The sequence below is a fragment of the Akebia trifoliata genome, chromosome 1 (assembly GCF_017979445.1).
Source record: "Akebia trifoliata isolate Shusen 1 chromosome 1, ASM1797944v1, whole genome shotgun sequence".
In the NCBI taxonomy this organism is placed as follows: domain Eukaryota; kingdom Viridiplantae; phylum Streptophyta; class Magnoliopsida; order Ranunculales; family Lardizabalaceae; genus Akebia; species Akebia trifoliata.
Window position 1 is genome coordinate 6,354,941 of NC_141375.1, and position 17,188 is coordinate 6,372,128.

Consider the following 17,188-nt stretch of genomic DNA (forward strand, 5'->3'; position numbering starts at 1 on the left):
TTACTCCTCCAAACAGAGTTTTAGTCCCATACAAACTCCACAACGAGTCCGAAAAACATTCGAACTCCAGTCTTCTCATTAATAGAGCGCACCACCAACGAGAGTTTTAATTCGACACATCACGTCTCATTGATGAGGGCTCTATCTTCTTATAAATACAACACAAGACTGCTACCAGTGATGGTTGATTCCTGAAGAGATTTGCAGCGAGTGTTTTTTTAATTCGACACATCAGATCTTATTGAAGAAGGCTCTATTTTCTTATAAACAGAACACAACACAGATTCTTGGAAGGCATTTGCAACGGTTCGTAGGAGTGACGTTTACATCAGATCATATGTAAGTGATCTCTCCCTAATATCTGCCAAAGGAATCCTCATCCCATTTTTATTGGAAAGGGTTGTTTGTACGTTCTTTCCGAGTTTTTGCTTCTTTCTTCTTGTATTGCTGTAATCCAAGGAAAGTTTTTTTTTTTTTTTATAGCTTTTAAAACCATTACTTCCTCTCCAGAAATTTTTTTTATTTAATTGTCTCAGGGCTGAAATTGAGGGATCCATATCCAACAATTTTGATGTTGTAACAGAGATCACGTTCATGAGCAAGTTGTGTTCCTTTCTCTCCTACATGAACTACCCATGTTAATGGTAATGATGAGGAGGTGACAACATTGATTTTTTTTTCAAGTAAATAATAATATGGCAAAGATGTAGTGCACCATAGAGGCAGGCCAGATCATAACTTTTGGGGATGTTGAAGTAAATGGTAATGTTGAAGAGACCTAACAGAGCATAATTTTGGGGAGAAGGAAGTCATGATTCTGTTGGCATATCTGATTTCTTCATCAGAACAACAAGGCTCACTTTTCATGGGTCCTGGAATACAGACATGAACATATAGCATGTGCAATCCCCAATTTTTCATTTAATAAAAAAAAAAGGCTGCATCGGCTTCTCTTTTCATTGCTCTTGATAGTGTTTCAAACATAGACTCGAAAGATTCCTTTGCTGCATTTGCTTCAGCATTAATACACTTGCTTAATGATTTCCACCTATGAACACTGATGATTCTGAATTTCTTTCTTCATCTATCTCCAACACATGTGTAGCTTTCTTAGGGATTGAAAGAACATCTGTACCTCTATTACATATGTAGAAGAGAATTCCATACATGGTATATGGAAGGATGATCATGAAATCCGTAGAAGAACCATGCGACGAACTCTTTGTCCAGCTAGTTGGCCAATCTCTAGCATAGCTGTTCATCAGTAATGCTTAGGAGGTGATAACGTCAACTGGCTGACAAACGTCAATTGGTCAGAAAAATTACTTGAAGCAGGATTTGTTCAAACCGAAGAACCATGCGACGATCCATTTGTCCAGCTAGTTGGCCAATCTCTAGCATAGCTGTTCATCAGTAGTGCTTAGGAGGTGACAACGTCAACTGGCTGACAAACGTCAATTGGCCAGAAAAATTACTTGAAGCAGGATTTGTTCAAACCGAAGAACCATGCGACGATCCATTTGTCCAGCTAGTTGGCCAATCTCTAGCATAGCTGTTCATCAGTAGTGCTTAGGAGGTGACAACGTCAACTGGCTGACAAACGTCAATTGGCTAGAAAAATTACTTGAAGCAGGATTTGTTCAAAAAGAAGAATCATGCGACGATCTATTTGTCCAGCTAGTTGGCCAATCTCTAGCATAGCTGTTCATCAGTAGTGCTTAGGAGGTGACAACGTCAACTGGCTGACAAACGTCAATTGGCTAGAAAAATTACTTGAAGCAGGATTTGTTCAAAAAGAAGAACCATGCGACGATCTATTTGTCCAGCTAGTTGGCCAATCTCTAGCATAGCTGTTCATCAGTAGTGCTTAGGAGGTGACAACGTTAACTGGCTGACAAACGTCAATTGGCTAGAAAAATTACTTGAAGCAGGATTTGTTCAAACAGAAGAACCATGCGACGATCCATTTGTCCAACTAATTGACTAATCTCTAAAACAATTGTTCATCAATAATGCTTAAGAGTGGACAATGTCAATCGGTTGACAAACGTCAATTGGCTAAAGAATCACTTGAAGTAAGATTTGTTCATACAGAAGAACCATGCGACGAGCTATTTGTCCAGCCGGTTGGCCAATCTCTAGCATAGCTGTTCATCAGTAGTGCTTAAGAGGTGACAATGTCAACTGGCTGACAAACGTCAATTGGCTTGAAAAATTACTTGAAGCAGGATTTGTTCAAGTAGAAGAATCATGCGACGATCTATTTGTCCAGTTAGTTGGCCAAGCTCTAAAGCAGTCATTTATCATTAGTGCTTAAGAGTGGACAAACGTCAATTGGCTAACCTCTAACGCCATAGCACTATTGAACATGATGGATTTTTATTCATACTCTTATATACTTTTAGTCAATGTGACACTAGTACCTAGTAAGACTTTTTTTTTTTTGAATAAATGTGTTTATTCTTTTCTTTTTCATTGAAATTTCGCAGAGATGGCTAGGAACACCCTTTCCAAAGGTTTAAGGAATAAGAATCGTTCCATACGAAGCTTACCGCGTGAAGGTTGGGTAGATGACCATGCAGATCCTTCTCAGAAAGGAAAATGGCTTTGTTTTCCCCATGTTATGATATCTGGTCATTCAAAAGGAGGAAATATTTCATCTATGGAGCTGAAACTTGTAGTGCACACACCGATGACTGGTCCTTTGAAGGCACATGATACAGAAAGGGACACATCACTTGATTTGGCAGCTTTGAGTGAATATCCTTCAACGGTTGACCTACTTCCTGGAGATGATATTGATACGGAGCGTCAGCCATCTTTATGTCATCCTCCACATCATGATCGAACTCTTAATTGTCCACAGGCTGTTTTGGCACAGAAAATCATGCAACATTTCACTCGATGGGGTTCGGATATTGAACCTCGAGGCGACATTCGATATCTCAGTGGTTTTTGGGACTGGAGTTTGGACGTGAGCCATAAACTACAAAGCAGAAAGTCGACAGCTTCCCTTGGTGAAGCTATATTTGCAGCTAGTAAGGAGTACAGTCGTCCTAACGGTATGTACCGGGCTTTGTGTGAGTTTTGGTGTCCTGAAACCAATACTTTTGTGACAGGTCGTGGGGAAGTTGGCATTTCTTTATGGGAAATGCAAAAGATTTCTGGGCTTTCTATCACCGGTGAGTATTATGAAGAAGTAGTACCCAGTCTCAATGAACTCATGGGTTGCAACGGTATTTCAGGGCTTCCTCTTTCCTGTCAGTATCTGTTCAAGGCATATACTTTACTGATTCTTGAAAAAGGGAGTGACTATGTTAGTCACAGTGAGTGGCTTGATTTCTGGTACGTTAAAGCTGAACGAATTTCTAATCCTCGTCTGACAGTAGAGTATAAAGAAAGGGCAAAATCGTTCTACATTAATCGTAATGGCCGTCAATACCCTAGAACAAAATTACAAAGACCCTTTTCTTCTCGAGTTTCTTTGGCTAAGGGGGGTCGTAAGGAGGGAGAAAATCCATTTATCAGGCTCGGTTTTCTTGCAAATCAGAATGTTGAAGATGAAGCTATGACAGCTGCATACCTCTCCTTGTGGTTGTGTCGTTTTATTCTCCCTTGTGAGAATGGTGATGTTATTCGTCCAGGTACTTTCAAGGTGGCAGCATTGATGGCCCGAGGTACTACGTTCAGCTTGGTACCTCCACTTCTGTGTTGTTTATACAAAGGTCTAACTCAGACTTATTGGGGTATGAAAACACAGAAAGTTGTAGGTGCCTCCACGAGTTATTGTCCCCTTCATTACTTATTTGGGTGGGTTGGACTTCATTTTCCTCGGGGAGTATTTGGTAGCATTGATGCTGACTTTGGACCTCCGTATTTGGTTCGCACAGCTGGTGTTTCCAACTCATACTTTTATTGGGAAGATAGTGCTAAAGATGCAAGGAATCTGATAAGAACCATGGATTCTAGTGATTTTAAATGGTATCCGGAAGAGATTTGACCGCCAAAAGGTCATAGAAGGATGCGGACTGATGATGGTGATGATCCTTCTGAAATTCAAGCTTTCATGATAAGCTGTCGTCCTGGATTTGTTATGTTTCGATATGGTGATGTTTACGAGGTGGAAATGTATAGCCCTCACAGGTTTGCTCGTCAACAAGGCTTTCGTCAACGTATCCCTGGAACTCCGATTCCTTTCACAAGATCCGTGGATGGGATAGAGTTATACAGTTTATGGTTGTCTTTGACTCAGACCAAAAGTCGAGTCAATTTTTTTATTCCTCCAAAAGTGCAAGACATGAACCGACAATTTGATAAGAGTTATAGGGATTGGTGGGTTCAAGATGTACTACCTCATTTGGATGCCCTTAATTTTCGTCTTCTTGAAGATAGCGTCTCCGTTCCGAACTTTAATTTTGATGAAAGAAAAGGATTTGAAGATCGTGAGGCACGTCGTGCTTTGCTTGTCACGCAAAAACCTTCTCGAAAAAGAAGAATAGAACACACTAGCATTGATGATACGCAAAATGTCATTGCAGAACGTAGATTGAAATTGCGTTTCAAAAAAATACTGCCGACTCCAACGACTACTCGAACAGAACAGGCCAGCATTCTTGGGGTAGATGTAGAACAAGTTGTTCATAAATCAAGTCCCGTTAGTTCTTTGAAGCCTGTTGTTCAGACTAAGCCTAAAGATACGAGTGTGACTCCGGATAGGCAAGAAGCTGAAGCTGAGAATGATGTGTCTCCTAGGAAAGGTAACTTTACACACTTTTTTCCTTTCTTAGAAATTTCATGTTTTTTTTTTTTAAATGTATAATCTTTTGTGATTTAATTGATCTCGCAGAATCATCAACCAATATACATTCCATTGCCGATTTGTTCGCCTCAGAAGATTTTCCAATCTTCCCTGCCTTCTCGGGTATGGGAGATGTTTTGAATGTCAGTCATCTTAGTAGAGGGCTTTCGGAATTGATTGCTACTGAAGACCCCTCAAAGAGTGATGGGGATGAGGTTTCTTCATGTCCTCGTCAAAATTCTCATGGCATTTCATCAACTTCAACTACACATACGGCTCCTACCGCATTGGCTTTACCTACTTCTAATAAGTTGGTTGATTCATCTGTGATTGTTCCGAAGTCACGTGGAATGCTTACTATTTCTACCCAAACTCGACAAGCTTCTTTACATGATAGTGACATCGACTTATGCGTTCAACAAGCATTACATAGAGCTCGTGATGAATTCCTTCGATCTAGGGTTGAGTTGATGCTCAATATTGGCTTTTCCAACCTAAGAGAATGGCAATCACTTCATATGCCGGCCATCATCTCTTCTCTCAAGAATGCTTTCAGAACTGATCCTATGCCTTTTGCTAACTTCTTCGAATCACTTATAACTGGAGTAGAAGCGTATCTTTCAAGACGAGAGAAGGCTTTATCATCTTTGTCAGCAGATGATAGGGATCTTCAGCTATCTGTCTTGGATCAGGAAGCTCAACTAAAACGTCAATCAGTGGATAGTTTACGTACGCAACTGACTGAAGTTAAAGATAAAGAAGTTGAACTGACTAAACGAGAAGTTGAGATAGAAATCGAGTTGACTCAAATCAGAGAAATGCTACCACAGGTCGCTGCTTCTAAAGAATCTCTTAATACTCAAGTTCAGGAAGAGGAGGAGGCTCTACTTACTGTTGAAGCGGAGTGTACTCGCTTATCTAATGCTCCAATCATTGATGATGATGAAATAGCTGCTTGCGAAGCCGAGAGAGAGTCTTTGAAGAAGAAGTTTTGGAACCTTACTTCTTTATATTAAGTTTTATTTATTTATTTATTTTTTACTGTATAGGACTTAGGAAATTATATCATTGTTCACTTCATTTGAAATTAATAAAATTCCCCCTTTTCCTTATACGAGTATATCTTTTTTTTTTTTATGTGGTTGAACCTGAAGTAACTTTACAGGCTGCCTACGTACCCAAAAACGGGATCAAACCATAACGTAGTTCAGATGGATGCTCTAAGTTTTGCCTAGATCGCCCTCTCGGGTTTTCAATCTAGCGAGCTCAATTCTTTTTTTTTTTTTTGGACCGTTCACAGTTTTAACTCATGCGGGTCAGGAGTATCATGTAGTTTAAGCTCGAACGATAATGAGTATTGCTAAACAGTTTAGGCTCGTGCTGAGGAGCATTGTCAAACAGTTTAGGCTCGTGCTGGGGAGCGTTGTCAAACAGTTTAGGCTCGTGCTGGGGAGCGTATTCTTTCAAGCATAGTATCTTTTGAGGAATTTGCCGTTAATTGGGCCAAGACGTAACCCTTCTGGTGTTAAAAGAAGATATGCACCATTAGTGTATACTTCTTTTACTACATGAGGCCCATCCCATTTCGGATCAAACTTCTTTCCAGAACGGTGTGAGAGGATGATTGGTCGTTGTACAGCGAGAACTAAATCGTCAACTTGAAAAGAACGTGGTCGAACTTTCTTATTGAACGCACGTGATAAACGGGCTTGGTAACACTCTAGTCGTTGTTGTGCTTCCAATCTCTTTTCGTCCAATGCTTCAAGTTCAGCCAGACGTAGCTTGGCATTCTCATCATAGACCTTCTTGGATTGCAATTCTTAATGAAGGTATCTGACGTTCCAAAGGGAGAACAGCTTCAACTCCATAAACCAATGAGTAAGGTGTGGCTTGTGTGGAGGTGCGGTATGAGGTTCTGTATGCCCATAATGCTTCTCCAATTCGTTCATGCCAATCTTTTTCGATTTTGAGACAACCTTCTCAAGAAGCTTGCAAAGAGTTTTATTGAAGGCTTCGGCGAGTCCATTTGCTGCAGCGTTGTACATTGTAGAACATCTCTGCTTAATGTTGAACTTCATGCAGAATTGATCCATCAGCGTATTGCTAAAAGATTTCCCATTATCTGTCATGATATATCGTGGAATGCCGTAACGGAAGACGATATTACTTTTGATGAAGTCAACTACCGTTTCTTTCTTGACCTCTCGAAGGGGAACTGCTTCTGCCCACTTAGAAAAGTAATCTGTTGCGGCGAGGATATAGAGATGTTGCCTTGAAGATTTTGGGAGTGGTCCAACGACATCAAGTCCCCACCCGTCAAAGGGCCAAGATGCGATTGTAGGATGCAATGGCTCCGGTGGTTGACGAATGTAATCTCCATGAAATTGACAAGCTTTACACCTCTTCGCATGGTTTAAAGAATCTTTCACCATAGTTGGCCAGTAAAATCCCATCCTCTTCAGACTGTGATGGAGTTTCGGCCCTGACTGATGTGAACCGCACACTCCAGAGTGTGCTTCTTCTAAAGCATCTCGGATTTCATCATCTCCGAGACATCTCATTAAGATATCGTCGAAAGAGCGACGGTATAACTTATCGTTGAAATATAAAAATCGAGGTGCCCTACGACGTATTTCGATTTTATGCTTTAAGTCGTCTGGCAGCTTCCCATGCTGTAGATAGTCGATAAGTGGCTGTCTCCAATCTTTGACTTCGGCTATTTCGATGATGTTTGTTTCATGCGACTCGCAATTTTCTTCTATCAAAGGAGGTAGTACCCACCTATGGCAAATAGGGATACTCATTGTCTCTCCCTCTGGCATAGCCAAACTTGCAGCAAGACTAGCTAAAGCGTCAGCCTGCTTGTTTTCAGCTCTTGGTATGTGCTTGATGATGGTATCTTCAAACTGACTTAGAAGTTGTGTAGCATATTGGTGATAAGGTACCAATTCATGTTTTCGAACGTCATACTCCGTTGAGAGTTGATTGATGACAAGTTGTGAGTCCCCATACACATAGAGTTGGTGTAACTTCATCTCTAGCCCGAGTTCTAAACCAATTATCAACGATTGATATTCTGCAACATTGTTTGAACATAGTTTCGTCAAGACAAACGAGAATGGCAATACTTCATTTTGTGGGGTGATAAAAATTACACCTGCCCCCGCTCCATCTCTTCTAGCTGCGCCATCAAAGAACATTCTCCAAGCTGGAAGCACATCAATAGAGAATACTTCTTCGTCGGGCAAGTCGTGAGACAATTCCCATTCAGCCGGAATAGGATGATCAGCAAGAAAATCGGCTAACGCCTGCCCTTTTATAGCCTTTTGAGGGATGTAAATAATTTCAAATTCTGATAAGAGAAGGGCCCATTTAGCTAGTCTTCCCGACAAGACTGGCCTTGTCATGATGTACTTGAGTGGATCAGCTCGCGCAGTGAGTCGAATTGTGTGCGACAACATGTAGTGCCGGAGTTTCTTTGTGGCAAAGATGAGCGCTAAACATGTCTTCTCAATGGGTGAATAATTTACTTCTGCTCCAACAAGAGTTCGACTCAAGTAGTAGAGTGCACCTTCTTTTCCTTCATCATTTTCTTGAGCCAACAATGCTCCTAGTGACATTTCTTGTGCACTAATATAGAGAATCAGTGGCCTTTCAGGAATTGGTGCAGAAAGAACGGGAGGCTTGAGAAGATACTCCTTGATGCTTTTAAGAGCATTCTCACAAGCTTCATCCCATTCAAATGGTGTATCTTTCTTCATCAATCGACTGAAGGGATGACAACGCCCAGCTAAGTTTGAGATGAACCTACGAATGTAGGCAAGTCGACCTTGTAAACTTTTGAGTTCATGAATGTTCTTTGGTGCCGGCATCTTTTGAATGGCTTCAATCTTGTTTCGATCGATTTCAATACCACGATGCCGAACCACGAATCCCAAAAATTTGCCTGAGGTAACTCCAAAAGCACATTTTAATGGATTCATCTTGAGCTGATACCGCCGTAATCTGTCGAAGGTATCACGTAGATGTTGTAAGTGATCTTCCCTTTTCTTGGACTTTACTACTAGGTCGTCAACGTAACATTCGACTTTGTCATGTAGCATGTCATCAAAGATCTTTTGCATAGCTCGCTGGTAAGTGGCACCAGCATTCTTAAGTCCAAAAGGCATAACTTTGTAACAATATATACCTTTTGGGGTACGAAAGGCTGTAAGCTCTTCGTCTTTTGGCGACATTCGAATTTGATTGTAACCAGAAGATCCATCCATGAAAGACAAGGCTTCATGTCCTGTGGTTGCATCAACCATAAGTTCTATGATTGGGAGCGGAAAATCGTCTTTTGGACATGCATTATTCAAGTCGCGAAAATCGACACATACTCGAATTTGTCCATTCTTCTTTCTTACTGGAACTATATTAGAAATCCAGGTTGGATACTTTACTTCTCGGATGAAGCTAGCTTCTATCAACTTGTTGACCTCTGTCTCAATCTGTGGTATCAACTCTGGTCGAAAACGACGTTGTGCCTGTTTTATTGGGCGAACTCCGTGTTTAACTGCGAGCTGATGAACAGCGATCTTCGGGTCAAGTCCTGGCATTTCTTTGTAAGTCCAAGCAAATACATCTCTGTATTCTTGTAGCAACTTGAGGTACTCGGATTCTTCATGCTGGTTTAGAAGAGTGCTGACGAACGTGGGTCGCGGCTCTTCAATTGTCCCAAGATTTATTTCTTTCAAGTCGTCTACAGTGGCTTGTCCGCCTTCTTCAAAAACTGGTGGAGCATCTTCGAGTTCTTCATCTGACGACGTAGAATCTTCTTCAGGGAATTCCTCAATGGTAATATGATTTACCGAAACGACATCTTCGGAATTGTCTGTTTCAACAGTTGAAGTTCTGCTGTTGCTCGTTTGGTTTGTGAGGATGATGGTGCGTCGTTTCACAACCAATGCATCTGATATCGAGACTTCTAAAGTCGTTTGTCGTTTCATGCGAGATGGAATAGTGCTATGCAAGCCACTACTATCTTTATGCTCCACATGTTTATTCATTGGCTTAGGTCGACGTCGCGATTCTTTTCGTATTTTTACCCCAACATTCTGACCAAGTCTAGATATAGCAGACGCACGAGGTTTATGAATCCGTACATCATGATGATCATCTAAAGCACCTAATCGATCAAATACCGACGTGGTCGAGACGTGGCCACCAATTCGATCGAAGACCGATGTTCGTGGAACTGGTGTTTCTTCAGACTCATCAATGATTTCTACTGTAGTATGTTGCGAAGCAGCCGTCTTCATCTTAGAAATTTTGATTGGAACTTCTGACGTATACCCTAGCCCCGCTCGTGTGAATGAAACCTTTTCTCCAGCTCGAACGAGTTTGACTTGTGTTGAAGTTAAACCATGAATTTGATCAGTTGGTAGTAGTACACCCAATCGTACGGGTTCACCTTTTCCATAACCAGCAATTTCGAATAACTTTGAAGTTTTAGGACCGAACCAACTTTTGGACTCTACTTTTGCGAGGTTGTCTTCATGGTTCTTCGCAATTGACGTAGTTGGGACAACGTTTTCCACTGGTGTCCTCACTATGTAAGATTTTTGGAGAGGTGTAACCGGGAATGTCAACTCTTCTTTCAACGTCTCCAATTCGATTTTAGAGACAGGAAGTATAGTCTTTGAAGAAATCTCTTCGAAAGGTGATTGTCCCGGCTTCCGTCTCGATTGTGGCACATAGCGAAGCATTGGGGTTGGCGATACAACTGTGGATGACGCGTCCACCATTGATTGACCCACCTTCATTTGTCGAGTTTCTGGTTCTTGCTTCTTACTTCGTTCTTTTTGAAGCGGAGGACCGGGAGAAATCTTATCGGCGTCATTCATAGCATGCTTTCCTTTGTCAGGTTTTTGCTTACTCGAAGGAGGTACCGAAACTGGAAGTGCTTCTTGAATGACGTCCCCTCCAAAATAAAATTTCGCATCTGCAAAATACGTTTCTGCCTTATCAAACGGTTGATCTTCGGCTATTACACGTTTCTGTACACCATCTTGATAATATTTGAAGCATTGATGTAACGTGGATGGTACTACTCCAGTTTCATGCAGCCACGGTCGGCCGAGAAGCAAGTGATATGAAGTTTTACAATCAATCACATGAAAGAGTGCTGTTGACTCCAAATCTGCAATAGAGAGCTTGACTCTTATCATGCCGATCGCTCTTTGACCTCCCAAGTTGAAGCCCTGAATCATCAACTTACTGCGAGCAAGTTGATCCGATGAGATGCCAACTTGTTTCATAGTACGAATTGGCATGATGTTGACCGCAGAACCACAATCCAGGAGGATTCTTTGAATTTTAGTTTCCCTCACATAACCTGTAACATAAAGCGGCCTATTGTGAGGTCGAGACCCCAATTGGAGATCCTCGTCAGTAAAGGTGATTGTGGCCATGCACAGACCATCTTCTGGTAGATCTATGTTGGGTTGAACTTCTTGCTTTGATTCAGTTGAGCTTTGCTTTGAAGTAAGCTGAACTTTTTGAAATTCACTGGACAAATCCCAGTCGACCTGCGAATTTTCTGTTTTCGAGGTGTTATTGTCTTTCTCCAGTTTCTGGTCTCCATCACAGGAAGATCCAGGATGTTCTTCTGATCTACTATCGATATCATCTTCAAGCACCTCCGCTTCCACTTGGTGACATGAAACCGTGCAGGCTTCCTTCAAGAGCTTCCTTGGTAAGAATTCTAAAAGAGTAACCGGCACACGGGGAGGTTGTTGAAAGATGTCTTCAGGGTCTGCGGGCGGAACTCGGAAAGCCTTCTTCTTTGTTGCTCTCTTTCGTTTCTTTGACCCTGTACTTGGTTTTGACTTTCTTCTCTTTCTCTTTGGCTTTGGAGTAGAAAGAGTTGGCACGTATGTAGGACGTCTTTTTCGACGAGTGACAACCGTCCACCCTTCGTCGTCAACTGAAGTAGATTGTGAGATACTCGACTTTGAATTTGAAGTCGGATGAGATTGTGGTCCTTGTTGAAGTGAAGTAGGAAATGTGATGATTTTTCTTTGATTTGGCCTTGCCCCCAACGTGGGATGGGCCTTTTCAACATCGGAATGTACGGGTATGAGTTGTGATGGTTGAGGTAGAACTTTTGGGATTTGTGAAGATGAAATCTGCGTTGCATACTGACTTACCAAGAATATTGGATCAAAAGATCCAAATGTGACAGACGTCATGTTGGAAGTAGCAACATTTTTGGCAAAGTCAAGTTCAATTTTCCCTTGACGTGCCAAATCCATGATTTTCTCCTTGAAGACGAAACATTTTTCAATTGGATGACTAATCACCCTGTGATAACGACAATACCTCGGATCATTGTCGCGACCTGCTTCTTCGGGTCGTTTGGGTATTGGAAGTTCGATGAGCTTTAACTTCAGTAGCTCTTCGAACATGCCCAAGACATCAGCATCGGGAAAAGGGTATTCTTTTGCCTCAAGCTCTTTGAGAGTTTTCCAGGCTTTTCCTTTTTCTTGTGTTGAATCAGCTCGTGGCTGATCTTCTCTTCTTTTACCTGTGATTTTGACAGGTTTGCTGGTAGTGGTGGATAAGACTTCCTTAGTTTTGAAGGACTTGCCATCCTTCTTTTCTTGCCTTCGAGGCTCGCTTGGTCGTGGAGTCTGGTGCACAGCTATACTCTGCTCCATGTCGTGGGCTCGAGTAGCAAGCTCTTCGAAAGTGTGTGGCTTGATTCCTTTCAAGATGTAAAGGAGTTGCCAGTGCATCCCTTGAACACACATCTCGATAGTAGAAGATTGAGAGAGTCGATCCATGCAGTTGAGGGAAAGATTTCTCCATCGCTCTATGTATTCAATGACTGGTTCATCCTTTCTTTGTTTGACGGCAGCGAGCTCCACCATACTTACTGTTCTTCTAGTGCTGTAGAAGCGGCCGAGAAACACTCTTTCAAGTTGATCCCAACTATCTATTGAATTGGGTTCCAAGTCAGTGTACCAATCGAACGCATTGCCGCGGAGGGAGCGAACGAATTGTTTCACCATGAAGTCACCGAATGTACCGGCGTTATTGCAAGTTTCGATGAAGTGGGCAATATGCTGCTTTGGATTGCCTTTTCCTTCGAACTGTTGGAATTTTGGTGGTTGATATCCTGCCGGAAGACGCATTTGTTCGATGCGTTGAGTGTAGGGTTTGGAGTAAACCAATGAGGATTGTGGCATGCCCCCATACTGAGCACGAATGGTGTCAGTAATCATTGCTTGCAGTTGTTGAACGGAAAGCGAAGCAACAGAGCCTTGTGGTGGATCTCGAGTAGCTTTTCGTGAACCAGAATAGTCTGCTCGTTGTTCCTCTTCGTGCGGAGCCATGTATGCTTCAGGGGTGAATCCTGGAGGATGGGAAGGTCCGGCACTCGATTCATTCTCCTTGTCTTTATGCTCCAAACGGCTGGCGAGAGTTGCAATTTGAATGTCTTTGTCTTCCATTGCTTTTGTTAATTTGTTGATGGTGTCTGCCATTTGGGCAACTTGTTCCTCCATTGTTAACGCTCCAGCTGTCATCACTGCTCTGATGGATGTGTGAGTTTGTGACGGAGAAGTGATCGATAAAGATCTAGATGATCCCTCGCTTGACTTCGAATCAGATCCAGAATCTGACGAGTCGTCTTCTACCATGTCCGCCCACGATTCTTTCGTGGTAAGAGCCGTTTTCGTGGCACGTTTCTTGGAGTGATTCTGGAGAGGCTCCATTAGCTTGATTCCACCAGTCTTTGTCTTTGTTCGTGTCACATGATGATCGCGACTAGTAACTTGATCATATTCAAGATTGGAAGAAAGGGTTTTCTTACCTTTCTCAGTAATGGCAGATGCGATAGCGTTGACGTTGCGAGATGCCATTGATGCTTTAGGTGATGTTCTTGCAGTTGACTGAAAGATGAGAGGTTGAGATAGTCCCACCGGGCGTGCCAGAAATTTGTCGACAATAAATTTCAACGGATCTACCTCGAGATTCGTGAAATATGATCGCAAATGATTTTATTGATTTTTGATGAAAAGTGGATACAGATCTCAGTGTTTCCTCTGATTAACAGTCAAGTACAAAAATAGTGATGACGTATGTAGCTTTTCTTCTCTCCGTGCTTCGCGCTTTATCGGCTGAGAAGGTTGCTTGAACGGTGGTTTTGCTTTGTGCTTGATCTTCTGTAGAGGCTTCTGTAGACCTTCTTCTCTCCGGGCTTCGCGCTTTATCGGCTGAGAAGGTTGCTTGGATTCCGGAGAAGGGCTTTATGCTTGATCTTCTCTTTAGTCGGAGTCCGGATCTCTGAAGAACCTTGCTTTTGTCTCTGGAGGAGGGCTTGAGAGCTTCTTCTTCTCTAGAGGGAGAGCTTCTGTCTTCTGAGAGAAAGTGATCCAGATGCCCTCTCAATGAGAGAGGCTCTTGTATTTATAGACTTAAAGGTAATTTAGCTTTCCAATTATACCCCAACTTAAAGAGGTTTAATTGATTTGTTTAAAAGGCTAAATTTGTCCAAATCCAATTTTAAGGATTTTATAGGTTATTATTGGGTCAAACTTATTTATTTGGATATAAGGCCCAATACTTAATGTGTGGATCACTTGAATTTGTTGGATCATGGGTTTTATCTGCGAAAACCCAAACCCAAACTATATGAGGCCCTGTCCCTCAATTTACATTTGTGGGCCAAATTTTGATTTGATGAGCTTTTTGTTAATTTAGAAGGATTTAGAGACCCGTTTAAATTTTGATGCCTACAAATGCCCCCTCAAGGATGCGTTGTCGGATGCGTAGCTAACGACGATGTTTCCTTGATCATGTTGTAAGAAGTGTAAATGCTTTAGTGAAGAGTAACCTTTATGTTGGCATTTTCATCTGATCTCCTTGTAGTGTGTTTTTAATTCATTTGTCTTTCAAGCTATTGAAGCCTAGTGAAGGTCCTCAATTTTAAGATCAATCACATTTCGCTTCCTTGAGAACTTGTTGCTAGAGAAAACAATCGGGGTGAACTTCCTTTGTCTTTTCGACTGGATTTACTTGATGAATTCATCCAATTTACTTAGAAAATTACAAGTACTTGAGCTTGGAGGAGTTTGTAACACACGACCTCAATTTGCAATCATGCGAGAAGCAACCTTTTGAAAACTCTCAAGAAAATATTTTCTAGAATTTTTTTTTAGATAGTATTTCCTTGAAAACTACTAAGTTATCTTGAGACTTAGTATACTTGAGGTGCACCATATTAAATCCTCAAAATATTCAAACTTGTAATTCATTGCAGCTTGGATGAATACTCAAGATTGTATATGTTTGAAATGCAAAGAATTAAGCCTCGAAATACCCAAGTTAATACTTGTGTGCCCGAGTTGTATGGGATCAAAATCCTCCCAAAAAAAAAAACATCCAACCTCATTACTTATTGTACCTAAGATGCATGAGATTAGGTCCCCAATCATACGAACTCAAGATTTAATCAGAATCTCTATATTTTCTTGAACCCAATGACACCAAAGCCGTTGCTTATATGGTCTTGGTGTGTTTGAGATGTATGGGATCACATACTTATCTCCTCATTTCCTTTGCCTAGCAACACTTTCATGTGTATTGAGACGTATGAAATCAACCCTTGAGAAAAAAAAAGAATTCAAATGAATTGGTTTAGGTGTGAACACCATCTTTGGTGTGTATGCGAAGTATGGGAACAAACTCAGGCACTTAAATGAGCAACTTTTCTTTTTTTGAGCAGAATCTCATTAGAATAACTTCTGTTTGGTTAAGCCATGGTGTATGTTGTATAGGATCATGTCCCTTTGTTCTCATCCAACTAAACTTAAAGTTTAATATGAATGAAAAGCACAGGAACATATCTTTTGTTCTCATTCAACTAAAGTTAAAGTTGAGTATAAATGAAAAGCACATGATCACACCCTTCTACTCTCATTTCCAAGCCTTTTTACTTCATCAAAAAAAAAATTTCAGCAAAGGTTCAAACGTACACACAGGCTTCAAATTTCACACGGTGCATTACCCCCTTCAATATTCGAAGATTTTGTTCCAAATTAGATTGGAATTCCTACCTTGATAAGAATAGTAACGGTGATGTTGATGGTGGGTTTATAGCGTGGAATCCAAAATTTTCTTCCTCAAAGACTCCCACATTTGGTTTGAAGGATTGACGTCTCCCCCTTTTTTTATCATTTTTTTTTTTGGAGCATTCTTGTTTGAATTAACTCGTCAAGCTTTTGGGTTGATCCTGAAAGATTCCCACATTTGGTTTTACCGAGTCGCCTCAATTTCAACTGAGCCAAGTTAAGTTGACTCACAATGGGCTTCAGGTTTATTGAAAATGAACCATGGACCCTTGGTAAGATAAGAAATCTTACTAAGCTGGTGAACTTAGCTTCTTATCTTTCAAGAAGATAGTATTTTCTTTTGCTGTTTGTTTTATACGGGTTTGTGCAAAACCTTTGAGACTTATCAATTAAAAATTGGGGTGTTAATAGAGATTGTAACAAAACAAACTTCTAAATCTCTGTTTCTCTGTTGTCTTCGATTGGGATCAAGTTCTCATCAGCGAAGGCGCCTTTCAAACCCTTCATCCGGATCTATCGAAGGTGCTTAAGCGAGCTTTCGCTTCAAGAAGTTAGCCGTAGAGTCGAAATCTAGAGATTTAGGTCTCCATCTTTGCCGATCTGGTTCGATCGACGACCCTAGCCATTGTGGAGTTGCTGCCAAGGCTGAGGATGAAGGCGTTTCTAGCTTCCGAATTCGTCAAGCTTTCTTGAATCTCGATGGATCTACTCTTCCTCTTGCTTTCGACGAAACCTTGCACCATTTTTTATGAGTTCTCTCGTCGTCTCCACAGATTTCGGCAACTCTCGGCCATTCGCTCTTCAAGCTTTTCTTTATTTATTTTATATATATATATATATATATATATATATTTTTCGTTTGAAATCCGATTCAAATCTAGAATTGAAGAAAGATTTGCTCGTATATATATATATTTTCGATCATTCTTGTTTAGGTTGACTCGTTTGGGTTGATCTCGAGAAGTTCCAACCTCTAATTTTGACTGAGTTATCTCAATATCAATTGAGTCCAGTTGAGCGGACTCATACTGGGCCGCAAACTCTCCTTTTTTTTTTTAATATAAAAAGCGGACTCACTTTTTTTTATTATTGAAATCTTTCATCAATTTAGAATCGAGATCTTCCATTAGTCTTCTATTTCAATTAAAACTCTAGCTTTTGTAGCTCTTTCCCATTCTTTATTTAATCTTACTCCTCCAAACAGAGTTTTAGTCCCATACAAACTCCACAACGAGTCCGAAAAACATTCGAACTCCAGTCTTCTCATTAATAG

At 41.1% G+C, this 17,188-nt stretch overlaps 2 protein-coding genes across 2 annotated transcripts; one reads left to right on the forward strand and one right to left on the reverse strand.

Annotated features, from left to right (window-relative positions):
- The first annotated feature begins 3,353 nt into the window (after positions 1-3,353).
- LOC147410559 (uncharacterized) lies at positions 3,354-6,590 on the forward strand. Its single transcript, XM_086436795.1, has 2 exons — positions 3,354-4,757; positions 4,847-6,590. Exons 1-2 carry the CDS (start codon positions 4,022-4,024, stop codon positions 5,812-5,814), a joined length of 1,704 nt encoding a protein of 567 aa, XP_086292921.1. The 5' UTR covers positions 3,354-4,021; the 3' UTR covers positions 5,815-6,590.
- Positions 6,591-6,618: 28 nt separating this feature from the next.
- LOC147410560 (uncharacterized) lies at positions 6,619-7,833 on the reverse strand. The gene has a single exon (XM_086435854.1). It carries the CDS (start codon positions 7,831-7,833, stop codon positions 6,619-6,621), a length of 1,215 nt encoding a protein of 404 aa, XP_086291980.1.
- Positions 7,834-17,188: the final 9,355 nt, after the last annotated feature.